The sequence below is a fragment of the Myotis yumanensis genome, unplaced genomic scaffold (assembly GCF_028538775.1).
Source record: "Myotis yumanensis isolate MYYU_CA2020_CCGP unplaced genomic scaffold, mMyoYum1.0.hap1 SCAF_2, whole genome shotgun sequence".
NCBI lineage: Eukaryota > Metazoa > Chordata > Mammalia > Chiroptera > Vespertilionidae > Myotis > Myotis yumanensis.
In genome coordinates this window covers 205,166,774-205,183,992 of record NW_027223753.1, presented here as the reverse complement: position 1 = coordinate 205,183,992, position 17,219 = coordinate 205,166,774, and the positions used below count along the sequence as shown (strand labels likewise).

The following is a 17,219-nucleotide window of genomic DNA, read 5'->3' as shown; positions in this document are numbered from 1 at the left end:
GCCTTATAATCACTTTAGCCCAGTTTCCCGGTCTTATTATAGCATATGTTCCTTAGCTCGGTGCTTCCCTCTGGTGGTAGTATATTCCCATTGCAAGTCAAAGAGCAGAGGGGAAAAAGACCAAGGGCTGAATTTGTAAATTTGCACGCCTCGAGAAAAGTCACAGCATTGAACAACTTTGAATAAAAGCATTTCTTTTCTTAACAAATGTATATTTTTATTGACTTCACAGAGGAAGAGAGAGGGAGATAGAAACATCAATGATGAGAGAGAATCATTGATTGGTTGCCTCCTGCACGCCCCCTACCGAGGATGGAGCCCACAACCCAGACATGTGGCCTTGACTTGGAATCAAACCCTGGACCCTTCAGCTCCCAGGCGGACGCTCTACCCAATGAGCCAAAGCAGTTAGGTCCGAATAAGAGCATTGCCACACTTTCCCTATGGAATGCTTACTTCTATAGCAGTAATACTCTGGTATGACAAAGGAATTAAACAGTTGCTCTGCAACTTTTTGCAAGGGCATTCGTTCGTTCATTCATTCATTCACTCAAATATCTATTTTTTTTTAAAAAATACTTTTATTAATTTCAGAGAGGAAGGGAGAGGGGGAGAGAGATAGAAACACCAATGATGAAAGAATCATTTCATTGATCGGCTGCCTCCTGTACCCCGCCCACTTGGGATAGAGCCCGCAACCCAGGCATGTGCCCTTGCCCGGAATCGAACCCGGGCTCCTTCAGTCCGCAGGCTGACGCTCTACCCACTGAGCCAAACCAGCCAGGGCCACTCAAAAATCTATTAAGTGAACAAGAGACATTCTGGCTACATAAATGGGAGCACCCGGGCACAGACACGTTGCAAGCGACTTAAAAACCCATCCTTGCAAAACCGAGAGTTAAGCCACGAACTAGAAGATGTCTCCAGCGTGGCCAGCCGGGCTGACCACGAAAGCAAGAGTAAACGGAAGCTGTCTTTCGCTAATGTTTCTCCCCAGAAGTATACTGTTTGCGGGAAGCAAGCACTTCGCTCCTGGGCCGGGCTCGAACCCGCAGACGGTGGAGGGTGAGGACGCGAGTGGCACGCAGCGGCTCCAAAAGAGACCCTTGCTTCCCGCAGAGCCCGCGGGGCGGCGGACCCTCCTCCTAGAGCCCGGCACCTCCCCGCTCCCCTCCGCACCCCTGCAACGTGCGCCAGACCTTGAGCGACGGCTCGAGGGAAGCCGCGATCCCGCCCCCTGACGGCGGCGCGCCCGCCCGAGCGCGGGCCCGGAACGGAACTGTCCCGGAACCCCAGTCCGCGCCCAGCGTTTCCGGGGGAAGGGGGACCCAGGAGGACCAACGCGCGGCGGCACCTGTGGCCGGGACGGAAGCGATGGCGGTGGCCGTGGGCTTCTGCGGTTCTCGGCTCTGGCGCGCCGTCCCCGGTGGCGGCGCCGGCTGGAGTGAGTTTCAGCGGCCGGGGGACGGACAGCGAGGCTTAGAGGATGGTGTCTGCCCAGACGGGGCCGGAGGCGGGTCCCGTGAGGTCCCGCGGGGTCGAGGCGGAGGAGGCTCTAAGCCCCGGTTGCGGCGGCCGCCCCCTCGGGGTGGGAGGGTGCAGATCCCAGGGCGTCCGGGGGTCGCGGGGGTCGGAGGCGGGTCGCTGGAGGAGCCTGGGGAGCCGCTGGAAAGGAGCCCACGTCCCGGTGCAGCGTGTCCTTGTTCCCCGTAGCAATACTCGCCTCGTCTTGCCAAGTCCTGCTATTTGGGGTTTTTTAAAATGAACTGGCATTTCTCGCCCAGATACGGACAGTTTTGGCGCGGGACCTCCGGGCTCCGGCCCCCAGGACCTTGTCAGAGCGACAGCTTGGCCCGCCTTTCCAGCGGCGGCTCTGGTTTTGGCCCCGTTTCCTGGTCCCTGTTTGCCCCTCATGGTGAACCGCGGGCGGGAGCGGGACCGAGGACACCGGCGGGAGCTGGGGGTCCGGCGGGGCCCGGGGCTGGTGGGCGTCCCCATGATTAACACGGGGAGCGGTTTAAGTTGGGCCGACGGCGCTTGCCATCCTGTTGCGTCCCGTTAACGTCCTTGTAGGAAGATGGTGAGGCGGGAGGAGGACAGGGTTACAGTCTTCATTTCTCCCGCGTCCTCATTCATCGGAATTTCCACGCAGGACGCATAGCCACCTCCACGGCGTCCCAGCCGTCGCCGGCCGCGCTGATAGAGATGCAGAACGACGTCTTCAACAGGGAGAAAGGCCGGCAGTCATCGCTGACGCCCCGGGTCGAGAAGATCGAGGTTAAACTCGTGGGGAGAACGGACCCCGGCACCACGTTCGTGATGAATAAAAACGTGTCCACGCCGTACAGTTGTGCGATGCGTAAGTGCCGAGTCGGGGCGCCGCCGTCACGGCGTTGACCGAAGCGGTGCGGGCGGAGAGGATGCTGACGGCTCCGCAGGCCCCGGGAAGGTCTGGGCGCCTGGCGGCGCGCCCACTGTGGCTCCAGCTCTTGGGGGTCCTGTGGGTCCCCACAGGTCCGTCCGGTCATGCACAGGTTGTGCTAAGATTTGTTTGAATCTGGCTGAGTCTAGGGCGGCTATACTTGTTTCTGGTAGAAGAGGGCGGACCTGAAAACATTGTCGCTATTAGCTTGTCCCTTTTATTTTTATTTATTTGTGTATTTAAATTTTATTGATTTTCGAGAGGAAGGGAGAGGGTGGGGCTGGGGGGAAACAGAGAGATAGAAACATCTATGATGGGAGAGATGCATTCATTGATCGGCTGCCTCCTGCACGCCCCACACTGGGGTTCAAGCCCAACACCGGGGCAGGTACCCTGACCGAGAATGGAACCGTGACCTCCTGGTTCATAGGTTGTCGCTCAACCACCAGCCACACTGGTCGGGCTGGCTTGTCCCTTTTGGGCGACAAGGCACCACGAGGGTCTCAGGAAAGCATTGGGGGTGGAGGGACTGCCCTGGCTGCAGTGACCAGCTGTTTTGGCTTCTTGGCCTTCCTAGTCCTCAGAGGCTAACTTCAGTGACTTCCTTACCACTTGCCCCTTGGTGTGCGGTGTTCCTGTTTACCTTTGCATGTATGTGGTAAAGGTGAGCGTGGAAATGCACTTGGGGTGGATGCGATTGGGGTAAACATGTTTGTTGTGTTCACATCTGAAGGGGGAAGCTGCACCGTGTGAGATTTGGTGTGGCAACGAAGGGAACCGGACCGCTATGTTTATTTTTGATCAGAATGCTTGCACAGTAGCTTTGGTAGAACTGGTGGTATTTAAATTTAGAAAGCCCCCACCCCAAATAAGTATACACCCATGTGCTCACGCATGTATGTGACTAGCTGCGTTGTTTAAACTTTTGGAAAAATTCGATGATGACTCCATTTAAGTGACTTCAGTTATCTGCGTAGGTTGGCCCGTAAAGTGTACACTCTCAGTGTTTTGTTTACTCTGGCATTTGAGTTAGTATTTATAATAATTGTTTACTTACTTGTTTTTTGAGCATTTATTGACCCTCTGCTATGTGATAGGTGTTAGTGTACACTCTCAGTGTTTGTTTACTCTGGCATTTGAGTTAGTATTTATAATAATTGTTTACTTACTTGTTTTTTGAGCATTTATTGACCCTCTGCTATGTGATAGGTGTTAGGATTACAGAGGAGGATATGAGAAGCTCAGGCCCTTAAGGAGCTTTATTCACATGCAGTAGAGATGAATGAAGCTTCTGAACACCACTCAGCATGACCCCTGCCCTGAGGCTTGCTTGTCATTCATACCTTCTGTCCGTCAGTGAAGTTATGCTGAGTACCTTGTACATTTCAGGCCTGGTGCTAGGCTCTGGACATACTGATGGGTGAGCAAGAGTAGACACAGTCCCTGCCTTTATGGCATTGATGTGGTGGATGCTAATTTAGACCCTGTAGTGTGACCACTTTTTTGAGTAGCTGTACTCGAAAACCATCTAATTAGGGAAGTAAGAGAGAGTTTGGGAGCAAGACCCCAAACACACCTAGAACCGATTTACTGTGAAAGTAATAGTTATACATTTTTCCTTCTAAGTTGTGTGTGCATATACCCGAATGTATCCATGCTTCTGCTCTCTGAATATTTTAGTGTAGCTCTTGGAAAATCGTTTTATTAATTAATGATTGACAAGTTAATTTCAAACTTGACTCAGCCTTAATGAGTTTTGTAAATGGTTTGGGTACTTCTGTTAATAATCAACAATATATTGGGTGGGTTGGATAGTATTTTTTATTGGTTACAGATGTAATATATAATATTTTTATGTCCAAAAAAAAAGACAGCTTGCAGAATCTTGCCTTTTATTGTTTTACTTCAGAATGTAGCACTTAAACATGTAGTTTCTCACTTTGAATTTTGTTAGATTTTAACCTTCAATCTATTTTAAATTTCTAGATTTAAGTGAGTGGTACTGCAAGAAGTCCATTCTGGCTCTTGTGGATGGACAGCCGTGGGACATGTATAAACCTTTGACCAAGTCCTGTGAAATTCAGTTTCTTACTTTCAAAGATCGTGATCCAGGAGAAGTTAATAAGGTATTTCTGTTCCCATATTCTCTTTCCCCCTCCCTCTCACCCAGTGTTTTTCTTCTCCTTTTTAGGAAAATCTATTTTCTGTGGAATATGAAATGTGCAAATATAGCTAAGGTCAAATGTAATGTACTAGATTGTGTTTTACTTGTTAGGTTAGGCATTTTCATAGTTTAGATAATACCAGTAGCATCCATTTCTCTGTATTTTGATTTGAGGAAATGATATGGCATGCCTTTTACATTTATGTCTTTGTTCAGTTGACACTTATTGATCACCCTCTATATAGTGAGTATTTTATTCCCATGCTACTGCTGGAATGTAGCCTTTGACCATCTTCTCTGGATTATTTCAAGAACTTTTTAACTCTCTGCCTTCGCCCCCCCCACCCCCCCTTTTTAAAATACTAAAGCCTTCTTTATAGTCCTATAGGAGTTTTATTAAGTGACATGACTAACGTTCATGTCACTTACCCTTAAAGAACTTGCCTACATAACTGTTCACATGACTTTCCAGGAACTGACTTGTGTGATCTGACCTCAGCCTACCTTCGAGCCTCACCTCCCACTGCGTCTTTCCACTTCCTCTTTGCTCCGGCTACACTAGAGGACTTGGTCATAATTTATCCTGGGCTTGCCTTTGTTGATGCTCTTCCTTCAACTCTGAGTATTTTCTTTCCTCCCGATTAAAATCCTGTTTATCTTTTAAAATGCCACCTGCTTTGTAGAACCTCCTTAGCTGCTTCTTGTTGGAACTAATCTCTTTCCTCTAGAACAGCCGTGGGCAAACTACAGCCACGGGCCGGATCCGGTCGGTTGAAATGAATAAAACTAAAAAAAAAAAAAAAGACCGTACCCTTTTATGTAATGATGTTTACTTTGAATTTATATTAGTTCACACAAACACTCCATCCATGCTTTTGTTCCGGCCCTCCGGTCCAGTTTAAGAACCCATTGTGGCCCTCGAGTCAAAAAGTTTGCCCACCCCTGCTCTAGAACCTCACAACACTTGGCTAATGTCTCTAGATATAATATTTTAATTTAAATTCTAGGTACAATATTAAATTTAATTTGGCTCTGTGAAGACAGGGATCATGTCCCTATGGGACTCTGTCCTTAACTGGCATATAGTAGGTATTTAATAATATTTATCGAAATGAAATACATAAATGAGAAAATGACAGACAGTAGTAATTGCCAACATTGACTATGTATTATGTATCAGGAACTGTCTTAGATGATTTATAGGTATTAACTCATTTAATCCTCATAAAAATCCTGTAAAATAGGTGCTATTATCCCTATTTTCCAGATAAATAAACTGAGACAAAGAGGTTCACTCGCTTGACCAAGGTTACCCGTTTAGGAAGTGGTGGAGCCTGGATTTGAACCCAGGCATTCTATCTCTGGAGTTCACCAGACATTACAAACATTTATGTCGCACAGATGAGGAAGTACATTTCGCTACTTGCCTTCAAGGCCCGTGTTTATACTTACTTTTAGTGTATGTAATGTGGTTGTGTGGAATACGTTCTAGAGCAGCCTGCCACACAGCCAGGTGAGCCCACTCTTGTCCTTTGATGTGGAAAAGGGCTGATAAAAGTCCAGTGCTCAGCTGTAGTAGTGCTTGTATGGGGCATAAGGTGGGCAGGTGTGCGGGACTCTGACAAGGTCACTGCATGGTACTGTATGAGGATGTCTGTGGATCAAAGAGTGCTGGGGAAATGAGGTTGCTTTGCTATCAATATGTTTAATGTGAGTGATGTACATGATGTTAGGTGTAGGATAGGAATCATAATACTAGAAAGTTGAGTTTTCCCTCCGTATTTATATATGTTATAGACAGGTATATATTAATATATTTATTTTACTTTAGCATGTGTTTATTAACAGATTAACTTTGTCCTGGGTGAAAAGTAAAGTTACTACCAGATAATAAAACTATTGGTTGATAAACATAGTGTCTGATATCTTGCAAAGAAACATTGCTAAAAACACGAAGTTGCTGTTTCATCCTTTTGTGGTTTTAGTTTGGTACAGATAATGTTATGGACTGATGGTCATTATTGCTATGTGCTGAGGCTGGACAGATATTTGAGAAATGTTTCCTAAGTCAAAAGTCAACTAAATGTTAATGTTGAATAGATCTCAGTGAATCTTTGTACATTTATTTTTCTAGGCTTATTGGCGGTCTTGTGCCATGATGATGGGCTGTGTGATAGAGAGGGCATTCAAAGACGAATACTTGGTCAGTTTGGTCAGAGCTCCAGAAGTGCCTGGTAATGTACACATATAAATATAAATATACTTTTTGTAATCTTTCAATATTTTGGTACCTATCTTTGCTGTTGTACAGAGTTCATTCATAATTTTTATCTAGTATAAATTACCATCATACCTACATTCCATTTATTGTGGGTAACAAAATCCATCCTATTTAATTATGGAAGTCAATAATTAATGTAATAGAATTAGAGGAGAATGTTTCTCTTGAATGTGAATTTCATGTAATTTAATTGTCTCTGTTTATTTCTTACCACTTGAAGCATTTATTTCCAAGTTGAACATGTGGAGGATGAGGAAATGGGAATAGAAATAGACTTCTGGAGAAGCTACAGTACAACTTAGGTTGTACTGTGTCACTAGAAATGGCCATGACTTTGGAACTTTGGAGAGGGCCATCATTTTGGGGAGATGAAAGAGTTTATATTTTTTGTAATTTTGCTAAAACTAGGATTTTGCAATAGTGTGTGTACTAGAATCACATTTTTAAAACATGAAGTGTGTACAACCAAAAATATTTGAAAATCTCAATAATGATTTTAAGTACAAAACTAGTTAATTTTCTGGATGGGGGAAAGTTGGTAGAACTCTGGCAAGCACCTGGGATACTGGTAACATTTTTATAATTTGTAGAGTTGGGAGAGATTGCTAACCCTTCATTTTATGGTTAAAATATTCAGTTGTTGCAAATTGGTAACTTTCTACCCTAACAGATCTGACTTTGCTTTTTATTTTGGTTGGATTTACAGTGATTGCTGGAGCCTTCTGCTATGATGTAGTTTTGGATAAGAGGCTTGATGAGTGGATGCCAACAAAAGTAAGTATACCCTTTGGAGTATTAATTTTAGAGTCTGTGCTTTTTTTTGGTAGAATGATTCCTATGTTTTGTTGAATGGCACTGCAAATTGAGGGTATTTAAAGGAATGAATCTATCTACTATCTATCTATCTATCTATCTACCTACCTACCTATCTAATGTTATCACTATTTCAGTGAATTTAAGATAGAGACATATGAACAAAGGCACTCACAACAGCATGGTCAGTTGTATGGAAGCTTTATGTTCTGCTTGACCTTTGCTTCTAATGCTGTCTTCCTTGTACTGTTTCTACTGCTCCTTAAAATAGTGGTTTTCAAGATGACCAGAATATAAAATATAGAAGATCAACTCTCTTGGATGATGTGTGATGGGGGGCCTAGAGCCTTAAACTTGGGTGCCCACAGTACAGTTTGGTATATTTTGCAAAGGGCTAACGATGGCATTACGTTTCCTAGTGAAACTTTCTGATTCAGATAAACAGTTTTTCCATATGCATTTAAAAAGCTTAATTTTACTCATCGTGTAAACAGATTTTTGTATCTTACTATTTGCTAGCATTCCTACTTGTTATATCATTTTAATATTTATGAGGTTATTTCATTTGAATGAAATTGTTAACATTTCTTATAGGATTATCTTTAATAATTATTATACAGGCTGATATCTTAATTTCAAATACATTGCAAGTTTTATAGTTTGTAGAGTTGGGAGAAATTGCTAGCCCTATCTTTCATGATCCAAATACCTAATTATTGTAAATTAATAACTTCCTTTCCTGACAAATTTGATTTGCTTTTGTTTTAGTTGTATTTACATTATTAAACATATAATTTAGTTAATTTGCTTTATGTTGAAACTAGAGGCCCGATGCACAAAGATTTGTGCAAGAATGGCCTTCCTTCCCCTGCCTGCTGGTACCGGCTTCCCTCCAGCACCTGGGCCCCGGGCCTTCCCTCTGGCCAGAGCCGCCTTATTCCTTCGCTCCAGCCCTGCCGCCCTCCTGTAGCTCCCTCCATCCCCTGCACCCCCTACCTCATAGCAGGCATCCCACCCGGTCCCGGCTGCTCAGTGCCTGTGCGCGCACTGCCCAGAGGCCTGGAGTGGCCAAGGCTGGGCAGAACGCCTGTGTCCCGGCCTGGCCGCTGTTATCTTTGTCGCATCAATTTGCATATCCCCTCCTTATTGGCTGTGGGTGCTGCCAACTTTGTTGCAGAGTGATGGTCAATTTACATATTCCATCTTTATTAGATAGGATACTTTTAAATAAATAATTACAAATGTTAATACTTTTCATTTTTAAGGAGAACCTACGTTCTTTCACAAAAGATGCTAATACTTTAATTTATAAAGACCTCCCATTTGAAACTCTGGAAGTTGATGCAAAAGTGGCATTAGAAATATTTCAATACAACAGGTAAGTGTTGGCTTCCTTTAAAGCAAAATTAAACCTCCCAAAGTTATATGTAATGAAAAAAATTCAGTTCTTAAGAATTTTTATATTCTTGCCTTGGCCGGTGTGGTTCAACAGTTAGAACATTGGCCTGTGCACTGAAGGGTCGATGGTTCGATTCCTAGTCAAGTCCCAGCCCCTATGTGGAAGGTGACAGTGGAAGGCAACCAAATGATACGTCTCTCTCACATTGATATTTCTCTCTCCCCTCTCCCCTCTCCCCTCTCCCCCTTGAAAATAAATGAAAAAATAGCCTTGGATGAGGATTGGGAAAAAAATGTTTTTTTATATTGTCAAAAGCTGAATATAAAAATTCAGGGAAAAAGTCTAAAAGCAAATTTTGTTGGAAAAAAATAAAAAAATTGAGCTTATAATAGTCATGAAAGCCTCCTTGGCATTTTTCAGAATGATATGCCACAGGAGTATTCTTCCATAAGACATTAATTGCTGAAAAACATATACTGAATTCAGAGAACAGTGGCATAAAAAATTTACTGTAAACCCTCCCAAAGTGGATATAGAAAACAATAATTTTCAAATGTATTAACCTGTGGAACTCTTTCTAAAGCATTTTCTAGCATATTCTGGAAACAGTGTATTTAGAAACCAGTACTAATTCACTATTTTAACTGAATGAGAGTAAAAATAGCACTACAGAACCAAACCACCATTGATTCTATACGAAATTACTTGGATTATCAGAACATATCAGATCACCATGCCAAAATTCTAGGGTCATGCTACCCAATAGGTATATAATGTGAGCTGCCCTAGTCGGTTTGGCTTAGTGGATAGAGCATCGGCCTGTGGACTGAAGGGTCCCAGGTTCTATTCCAGTCAAGGGCACACACATGCCTGGGTTGTGAACTCAATCCCCAGTTGGGGGCGTGCAGGAGGCAGCCAATCAATGATTCTCTCTCATCATTGATGTTTCTATATCAATCTCCCTCTCCCTTCCTCTCTGAAATCAATAAGAAATATATATATTTTTAAAAAAAGAAATATAATGTGAGCTATCTTTAAATTTTCTACAGACTACATTAAAAAAGTTAAAAAGTGAAGTTAATTTTAATCATACATTTTATTTAAACTATATTTAAAATGTTATCATCTCCACATTAAAAATGGTAATGATATTTTATATTCTCCTTCTCATACTAAGTCTTCAGAATCTGGTTAATCTGAGGCACATTTCAGTTAGAACTGATTATATGTAAGTGTTTCATAGCTACCTTAGTGGATGGCACTGTTGGCTTTCATGCCACGTACATTAGGATTTGCCTTTCCCATACTCAGCTGCCAGTCTAGCAGAGGCGTGCAGGACTTTGGTAACTTAACTGACTGTGTGAGGGAGGAAGGGAGGGAGGAGATGGTTTTGGGGTAAGTTTGAGAGATCAGAAGAGTTTTGAATGGCTCGTGTGTCAGTGATCGGGCTTGGCTTTGGCTCCCAGGGGACAGGGGCATCTCCTAGAGGTGGGTCGGGGGGCATAAGTATGCAAGGGAATTGGCTCCCTCAGTGATGCTTGGGACCCTGGCAGAGGGGTGTGGCAGTAAGTGGACTGCAAACTATTCTAAATGTAAATCGTCTCAAAAACTGGCTGAGGAGAAGGAGAAAGGGTTTCTTTAAACTCCTTTTTGTGTTTTTAAAAAATATATCTTTATTGATTTCAGAGAGGAAGTGGGAGGGAGAGAGAGAGAAACATAAATGATGAGAGAGAATCATTGATCACTGGGGGTCGATGTGCAACCCGGGCATGTGCCCTTACCGGGAATCAAACCCTTGATCTCTGGTTCAGCCACTGAGCCACGCTCGCTGGGGTCCTTTTTGTATTTTTATAATTAAAATTTTTTTTTTGTTTTTGCTGCTTTTCAGGTATAAAGTAGATCTCATAGAAGAGAAAGCATCTCAGAATCCTGAGAGAATAGTTAAGCTGCACAGGTAAGTGAAAATAGAAAAATTGGCTGCTATGCTAATTTATAGTAAGGTTTAGGTTTATTGCTACCTGAATGTAGTATACAACTAAAAAAGATGAACTTGTGTCCTGTTTTGTTACTCTCATTACCTTATTTTATTGCTTTGTTCGTTGTTTAGATATAGTAGTAATTGGGAGTTTTAAATTATTTTCAGAAACAGTTGTGGTTTCTGTTCCTCATTTTATTTTTATTTCTGCATCTCAAGGGTTGAAAACCATTGCTAAAAATGTAATTTTTAAGAGATAATTTTGAAGTTGAGCAAAATATTCATAATTATGAATTGCACATGATAATCTGATTAATTAGTTACTACTTATAATATATAATATATATAAGTAAGTTAAACTGGAATGTGCTTTCTGACTCGGGGATGAGAGGTAAGACAACGCATTATGCAAACTCATTTCATGGTCAGTGACTGTTTACTCAACCTCATGTTTTCTTGATTTGGACTTAACTTTTTCCTCTAGAAAACTCCTCTTTGTTTCTGTCCTATATACTGAATTCTGAACTCTGCTGCAGTGAATTGTAAGCTTGTAGGCTGTCCGTTTTAGACATTGGATCCACTTAATAGCACGATGTGCTCAGTGATCTTAAAAACCTCTCGTTATATCCGTGCTGATCTAGAGGAAGGCTCACGTAACTTTAAGTTTAGCCTCTTCACTTGAGATTTTTATGTCATGGCTATTGGAGCCTGAATTGAGACATGTAGAATGCTCTTGGTTAGGGACGTAGCAGCAAAGAGAATGGATAGATTTCTTCCCCCCTCCCCCACAATGTTTTGTAAATCATTTGATTTTGAGGTTTTATTTGTTTATTTTTATTTTATTTTATTTTATTTTTTTTTATTGCTTAAAGCATTACAAAGGGTATTACATATGTGTCCTTTTTCCCCCCGCCCTTGACAATACCCCGGCTTCCCCTACCCCCCAGTGTCTTATGTCCATTGGTTATGCTCATATGCATGCATACAAGTCCTTCGGTTGATCTCTTACCCCCCTCCCTCCTGCCCCCCAACCCTCCCTGGCCTTCCCACTGCAGTTTGACAATCTGTGTGAGGCTATTTGTTTATTTTTAAAATCAAATCAGATTTGGTGACTTCATTGATGTGACTGAAGGCCCTCTTATTCCAAGAACAAGTATTTGTTCCCAGTTTGAAGTGTCAGCGGTTCACAATCTGCAGGCCACCGGGTCAAGTCTTATACGAAGATTCCAGGGTCTCTCTTTACCTGTTCACTTACGAGTAAGTAAAGTGAAAGTTTCAGGTCATCCAATTTGGGTATGGGTGTAATTCTAGTCTTGATTTTTATACCAATATGAAGGACATAACATTTTAATTTTCATTAAATTGTGTGATGATATTTTATAAACTCGAGTTTATGATTTAAAAACAGGATGTAAACAGATAATTCGAAGGAGAAACATTAATTGGAAAAATGAAACAAATTGAGATAGCATTTATAATTTTTCAATTTGGTATAGGAGAGGGTGCATGAGGAATATTGGAGTGCACACTGGTAAGATCTGGAATGCTTTTTGGCCTTATTTTGGCATGTTCTTCCTAATTTTGATGGTCTGTTCATGACCCAAAGCCTATCATGTTCCATATTGCTCTAACCCTTGCTAATTCTTTCCTTATATTCCTTGGATATTTATAACATCATTCACTTAATATAATTGACTTAATTTAAATTTATGTGGCTATGAAAAAGCTCCTAGATTTATTGAATTTCGAGTCCTACCTGCGGTTGCCTTGGCAAGGCCAGACCAAATGATTTCTGGGGCCTTATATGGTCCGAGGGCTGGATGTTCCCCACCCCTGTTGTAAGGTCTCTGCACCAGCTGTTCATTCTGCCTGAGTCAGGTGTGTTTTTCCCTTTAAACATATCAATGCTGGTCTTTTCCCCAGAAGGATTGACATGTACATAGTAATTTTACCTTTTATTGTAAGTTTTAGCAGCTCCTTCACTCTGAAGTGGTCACTGGCCCACCCATGTCCCTCAGTAACGCCTTCAACTGACTTAATAAAATTGATGTGGTCATTATGCACTTTGACAGTTTTTATTAATGAGTTCTGATTAATCCTCTGCTGCATACAATTGTTAAGGATTAAGGAAATTAGCTCTACAATTTTACTATTGTCTCTTATTTTTACTTGTTCTTGAGGGTGATTTGCTGAATCCTCTAGATTTCAATGTGAAGATGTCACAGTTGGTTCTTAAATGAACTTCTCCTTGTGCTTGATTATGATTTGAAAATGACCTCTAGCATGTTGAAATTGGCTACTTAGGAAAGAACCATAATCTGTGGGCAAGTGGGGCAGATTTTTCTTCCCATTATAAGGAATGCTTTCAGTGACGGTAGTGATTAAGAGCAGCGGAGGAAGAATGGCATATTCAGGGCTTAAGACTTTTTCTTAAATGCCAAACAAAGCAGCTGTTCTGTATGGTACCTTTTCCCCTACTCTAATCCATGTTTATAAACATTTAGCCTCATTAGTACTGACTTTTTATGTGTTTATTTTGTTTAAAACCTCAGTCCCCACCGTAGCTGGTTTGACTCAGTCGATAGAGCGTCGGCCTGTGCTAAAGGGGCCTGGGTTCGATTCTGGTCAAGGGCACATGCCTGGGTTGCGGGCTCGGTCCCCAGTACGGGGCATGTAGGAGGCAGCTGATCAATGATTCTCTCTCATCATTGATGTTTCTGTCTTTCTCTCTCCCTTTCTCTTTGAAATCAATACACACACACACACACACACACACACACACACACACACACATAAAGACTCAGCCCCTTTTATTTTAACTTTACTGATTTATTTTTCATAGTCAATTTTTTCTTTTCAAGGCACATTTTACGATATGGACTAAGCTATTGGAAAGGTCTCGGAAATTGGTAAGTGTTTTTGACAGCCAATGAGTATTCTTCTACAAAGACATATTCATTGAAATTAAGCAACAACAAAAAAAGAAAGAGAAAAAAAAAATTACTTGTCTCAGTAGCTAAAGCAGTTTTGTGGTTGTTTACCCAGCAGTATTTTGGCAAGAGAAAAATTGTAGTTTGTAATCCTCTTTTGAGTTTGTTTATTAATATTATGGAAATGATACTATAGAACTTGAAGAGAAATAAGAATATTCTGTATAGTAGTAATAGTTCTTAAAGGTTGTAATGGTGTTAATTGGATCTTACAGTAATACTTTTGTATACCTAATGAACATTAAGGATTAAGATTTGTCAGATATATTTTAAAGCAGTCTTGACTATTGACATTAAATATGTAAATGTCCTGAAAAACGAATTTAAATACTTGTGTTTTTGTAGTTTATGCTGTCATTACCATTTAGATTTCATAAATAGGAATGATGATTTTTCTTGATCATTACTGTCCCCATTCACCCTTTCATAGGTTAAGCGTTGTTGTTTTACTTAAATTATCTGATAGCTGTCCTGAGTAGTCAGCCGCATTGCATGAAGCCTTTCCTAGTTCCCCTAATTTTCCATCAAGCTCGCAAACATGCTAATCAGCACACATCAAACTTGTCTTCAAGTTTATTCATTTCTTCCCCACAATTCTTCCATTTGGATTTCATTCCCATTCTCCTTTTGTCTATTTACATCCTACTCAGTCTTTAATACCTCACCCAAGTCTCACCTTCTCCATGAAACATTCTCAGAGTACTTGCTTACCAAATACCCTTTTGTACAATTTTGGCATGATTATATACCTCCTCATGTTGTTTTCTGTTTGTTTTTGCTAGTGCATTTATACTTAGTCTATTTACCCATTCAGAGCTTGTTATGAATGTATAATCCCAAATTTTGAGCTTAACATTTGGTACACAGGGGCTTACCCAATAATTATTTATTGATTGTTTTTATGATGATGTTTAAACTTAGTTTTTATTAATGAATTTATAGGTAGAACTTATTGTTAGCCATAATGGTTTAGCCAAAATTATAGAATGGTTTTATATAATTTTTTTTTAAAAATTCTTTATTAGTTATGGTATTACAGATGTGAAAATTTATGTAATTTTGATGAGAGTATATTTGAATGGATGGAATAACTTTGTCTTTTTGGTTGGTTACAATGATTTTAGATGAAGGAAAGAGAAGAAATGAGTGTAAATTAAGGGAAACTCAAGAAGGGATAATGACTGAATACTTTAAAGCAAGGAAAAATGCAGAAAAATAGCAGACACAGGAACCTAGACTATCTAGTAGAAACATTTATTCTGGTTCAGGTTTCTTCTGTCCATTTTACTTGTCTAAAATGTAGGTTAAACATATGATTCATTGATTCAGCTAACATGGACTTATTGAGTGTTTCATGCCAGGACCTGTACATACAAAAGTGAATAAAATCAATTCTCTTTCTCCAAGGAAGTTACTTTAATGTAGTAACTAGACATAAGCAGACAGTTCAGGTATACCTATGGGGCTCCCACAAAGGAGTGGAACCCAAACCAAACTGGGGGGTTGGTTAAGGAAGGTTCCCAGCAATCAGTGTCTCTTAAGCTGGTTTTAAAGGATGAATAAAAGTGGGCCAGGTGGGTAATTTGCTGGGGGATGTGTTGGGGGTGGTACTTGTATAGAGGCATGGAGGTAAGGAGAGCATGGTGAATGTGAGAGGAATCTGAATGTACAGGCACATGTAGAGTGTTTGATGAGTCCAAAGATATTTGTTGAAACAGTATATCAAGGGCTCACCTTCCCCGATTAGAATTTTCATTCCCCTCCTAAAGGTGACTTAGCATTTGCATCCCCCTCCTGAAGGTGATTGGGGTCATGAGAATTTTTACAGGAAGTGACCTATTGGCAGCTATTCCTGTTGATTCATTTAAAAGCTCATTCTGAGGGTGGTGTGGAAAGTAGCTGCAACTTAAGTCAGCATGAGGTTCTAAAGTTCAGGCATGGCAGCGAGAATGGCTGTGAAAGTTACTAAGATAGAGTTAGTAGGACTGTTGATTGACTATCAGGTAAGAGAACTGTGGTTTCTCCAATGCCCGGCATGGGCAACTGGGTAGAGCCCTTCATTGCCATAGATAATGCAGGAGGTGGAGCAGGTTTTGGGGTGATAAGGAATAGATTAGTCCTGTTTGATGTGTCTGAGTGACATAGAGTAGATATACAGCAGATTGTTTCCTTCATTTTAACGTTTTGTTATAAAGATGAGATGCTGTAGAAACTTAACCGTTGTTTGTATCAGTTAGCCTACAGTATAATTGGTTTCTTTAAAATACGTAAAGTCGCAGAACCTATTGACGTCATTAAGTGAGGACTTACTGTATGAACATACAGATACCTATTAGCACTAAGTCTATAATATTCTATGTTCAAAATAGAATTATACCTCCCAACAAAATACATTGATTTAAAATACCTTGTCACAGTACTGCTGGTGTTTTTCTTACATGAATGATTCAATATATATATGATATTTCTAATGATTCCTTTTATAGATGAAACATAAAATGACAAACTGGAGAAGCCTAGCTATAGCCTCAGGTTATATGGTTATATTTTTAATGGAATTGTGCTTTACTTGATAATTTATATTGAGAATTTGGCCTTATAAGTTTTCTTCTCTTTCTACTTAACTTTCAATAATAATTACTATTGAAGGAGACAGTCAAAGGTAACATTGTAAGAGAAGGACTATGGAATGATTTTAAATGGTGGGTTAAGGATAAAACGACTGCTTATTAGAAAAGTAAAGCTATTTATGTTTTTACAGGTAACTGAAGATCAAACTAAACCTGCAGATGAAAGTGCATCTACCTAGTAGCTTCCTAAAATTTAATCATGTATAGTAAATTAAAATAAAAGTTTTTTTATGTAATATTTGTGTGTGCTCATAAAGATCACCTACCTCTTTCTCCCTAAGATTTATACTGATGTTTATTTTTTTCTTTCCCTAAAGAATAAAACAGCTCATGTTGTTCACAATAAAAATTTCACACAGAAATAACCTGTCCCCTCACAGTCCCCAGATGTAACATTTTGGCCTATTTTCTCCTTCTAGTCTCTTTCTACATGTATAAATATGCTAGAGTTCCGGTGCACAGATTCATGCATATTGAAAGGAAATTAATTAGAAGGTGGCCGGCGGGGCCGGACTGGGCGAGATGGGCTGGACATGCCCTGAAGC

General features: G+C 40.9%; 1 protein-coding gene across 3 annotated transcripts; it reads left to right on the top strand.

The window, feature by feature from the left end:
* Window positions 1-1,327: 1,327 nt before the first annotated feature.
* On the top strand, window positions 1,328-16,910 carry MRPL39 (mitochondrial ribosomal protein L39). 3 transcript variants are annotated; one of them, XM_070406991.1, is made up of 10 exons: window positions 1,328-1,444; window positions 2,153-2,359; window positions 4,409-4,548; window positions 6,721-6,820; window positions 7,574-7,641; window positions 8,946-9,058; window positions 10,968-11,033; window positions 12,158-12,311; window positions 13,916-13,963; window positions 16,806-16,910. In XM_070406991.1, the coding sequence occupies exons 1-10, from the start codon at window positions 1,375-1,377 to the stop codon at window positions 16,851-16,853; spliced, it is 1,014 nt and encodes a 337-aa protein (XP_070263092.1). In that variant the 5' UTR covers window positions 1,328-1,374; the 3' UTR covers window positions 16,854-16,910. The 3 variants fall into 3 exon arrangements, with proteins under 3 accessions (XP_070263092.1, XP_070263094.1, XP_070263093.1); XM_070406993.1 differs by having other exon boundaries at window positions 13,897-13,963; XM_070406992.1 differs by lacking the exon at window positions 13,916-13,963.
* Window positions 16,911-17,219: the final 309 nt, after the last annotated feature.

Bases quoted from the DNA above. Each gene is read 5' to 3' on its own strand.
- MRPL39 (XM_070406991.1), top strand. From the start codon at position 1,375: ATGGCGGTGGCCGTGGGCTTCTGCGGTTCTCGGCTCTGGCGCGCCGTC. The intron at 4,549-6,720 runs GTATTTCTGTTC...TTATTTTTCTAG, and splicing joins ATCCAGGAGAAGTTAATAAG to GCTTATTGGCGGTCTTGTGC. The intron at 7,642-8,945 runs GTAAGTATACCC...TTCATTTTTAAG, and splicing joins ATGAGTGGATGCCAACAAAA to GAGAACCTACGTTCTTTCAC.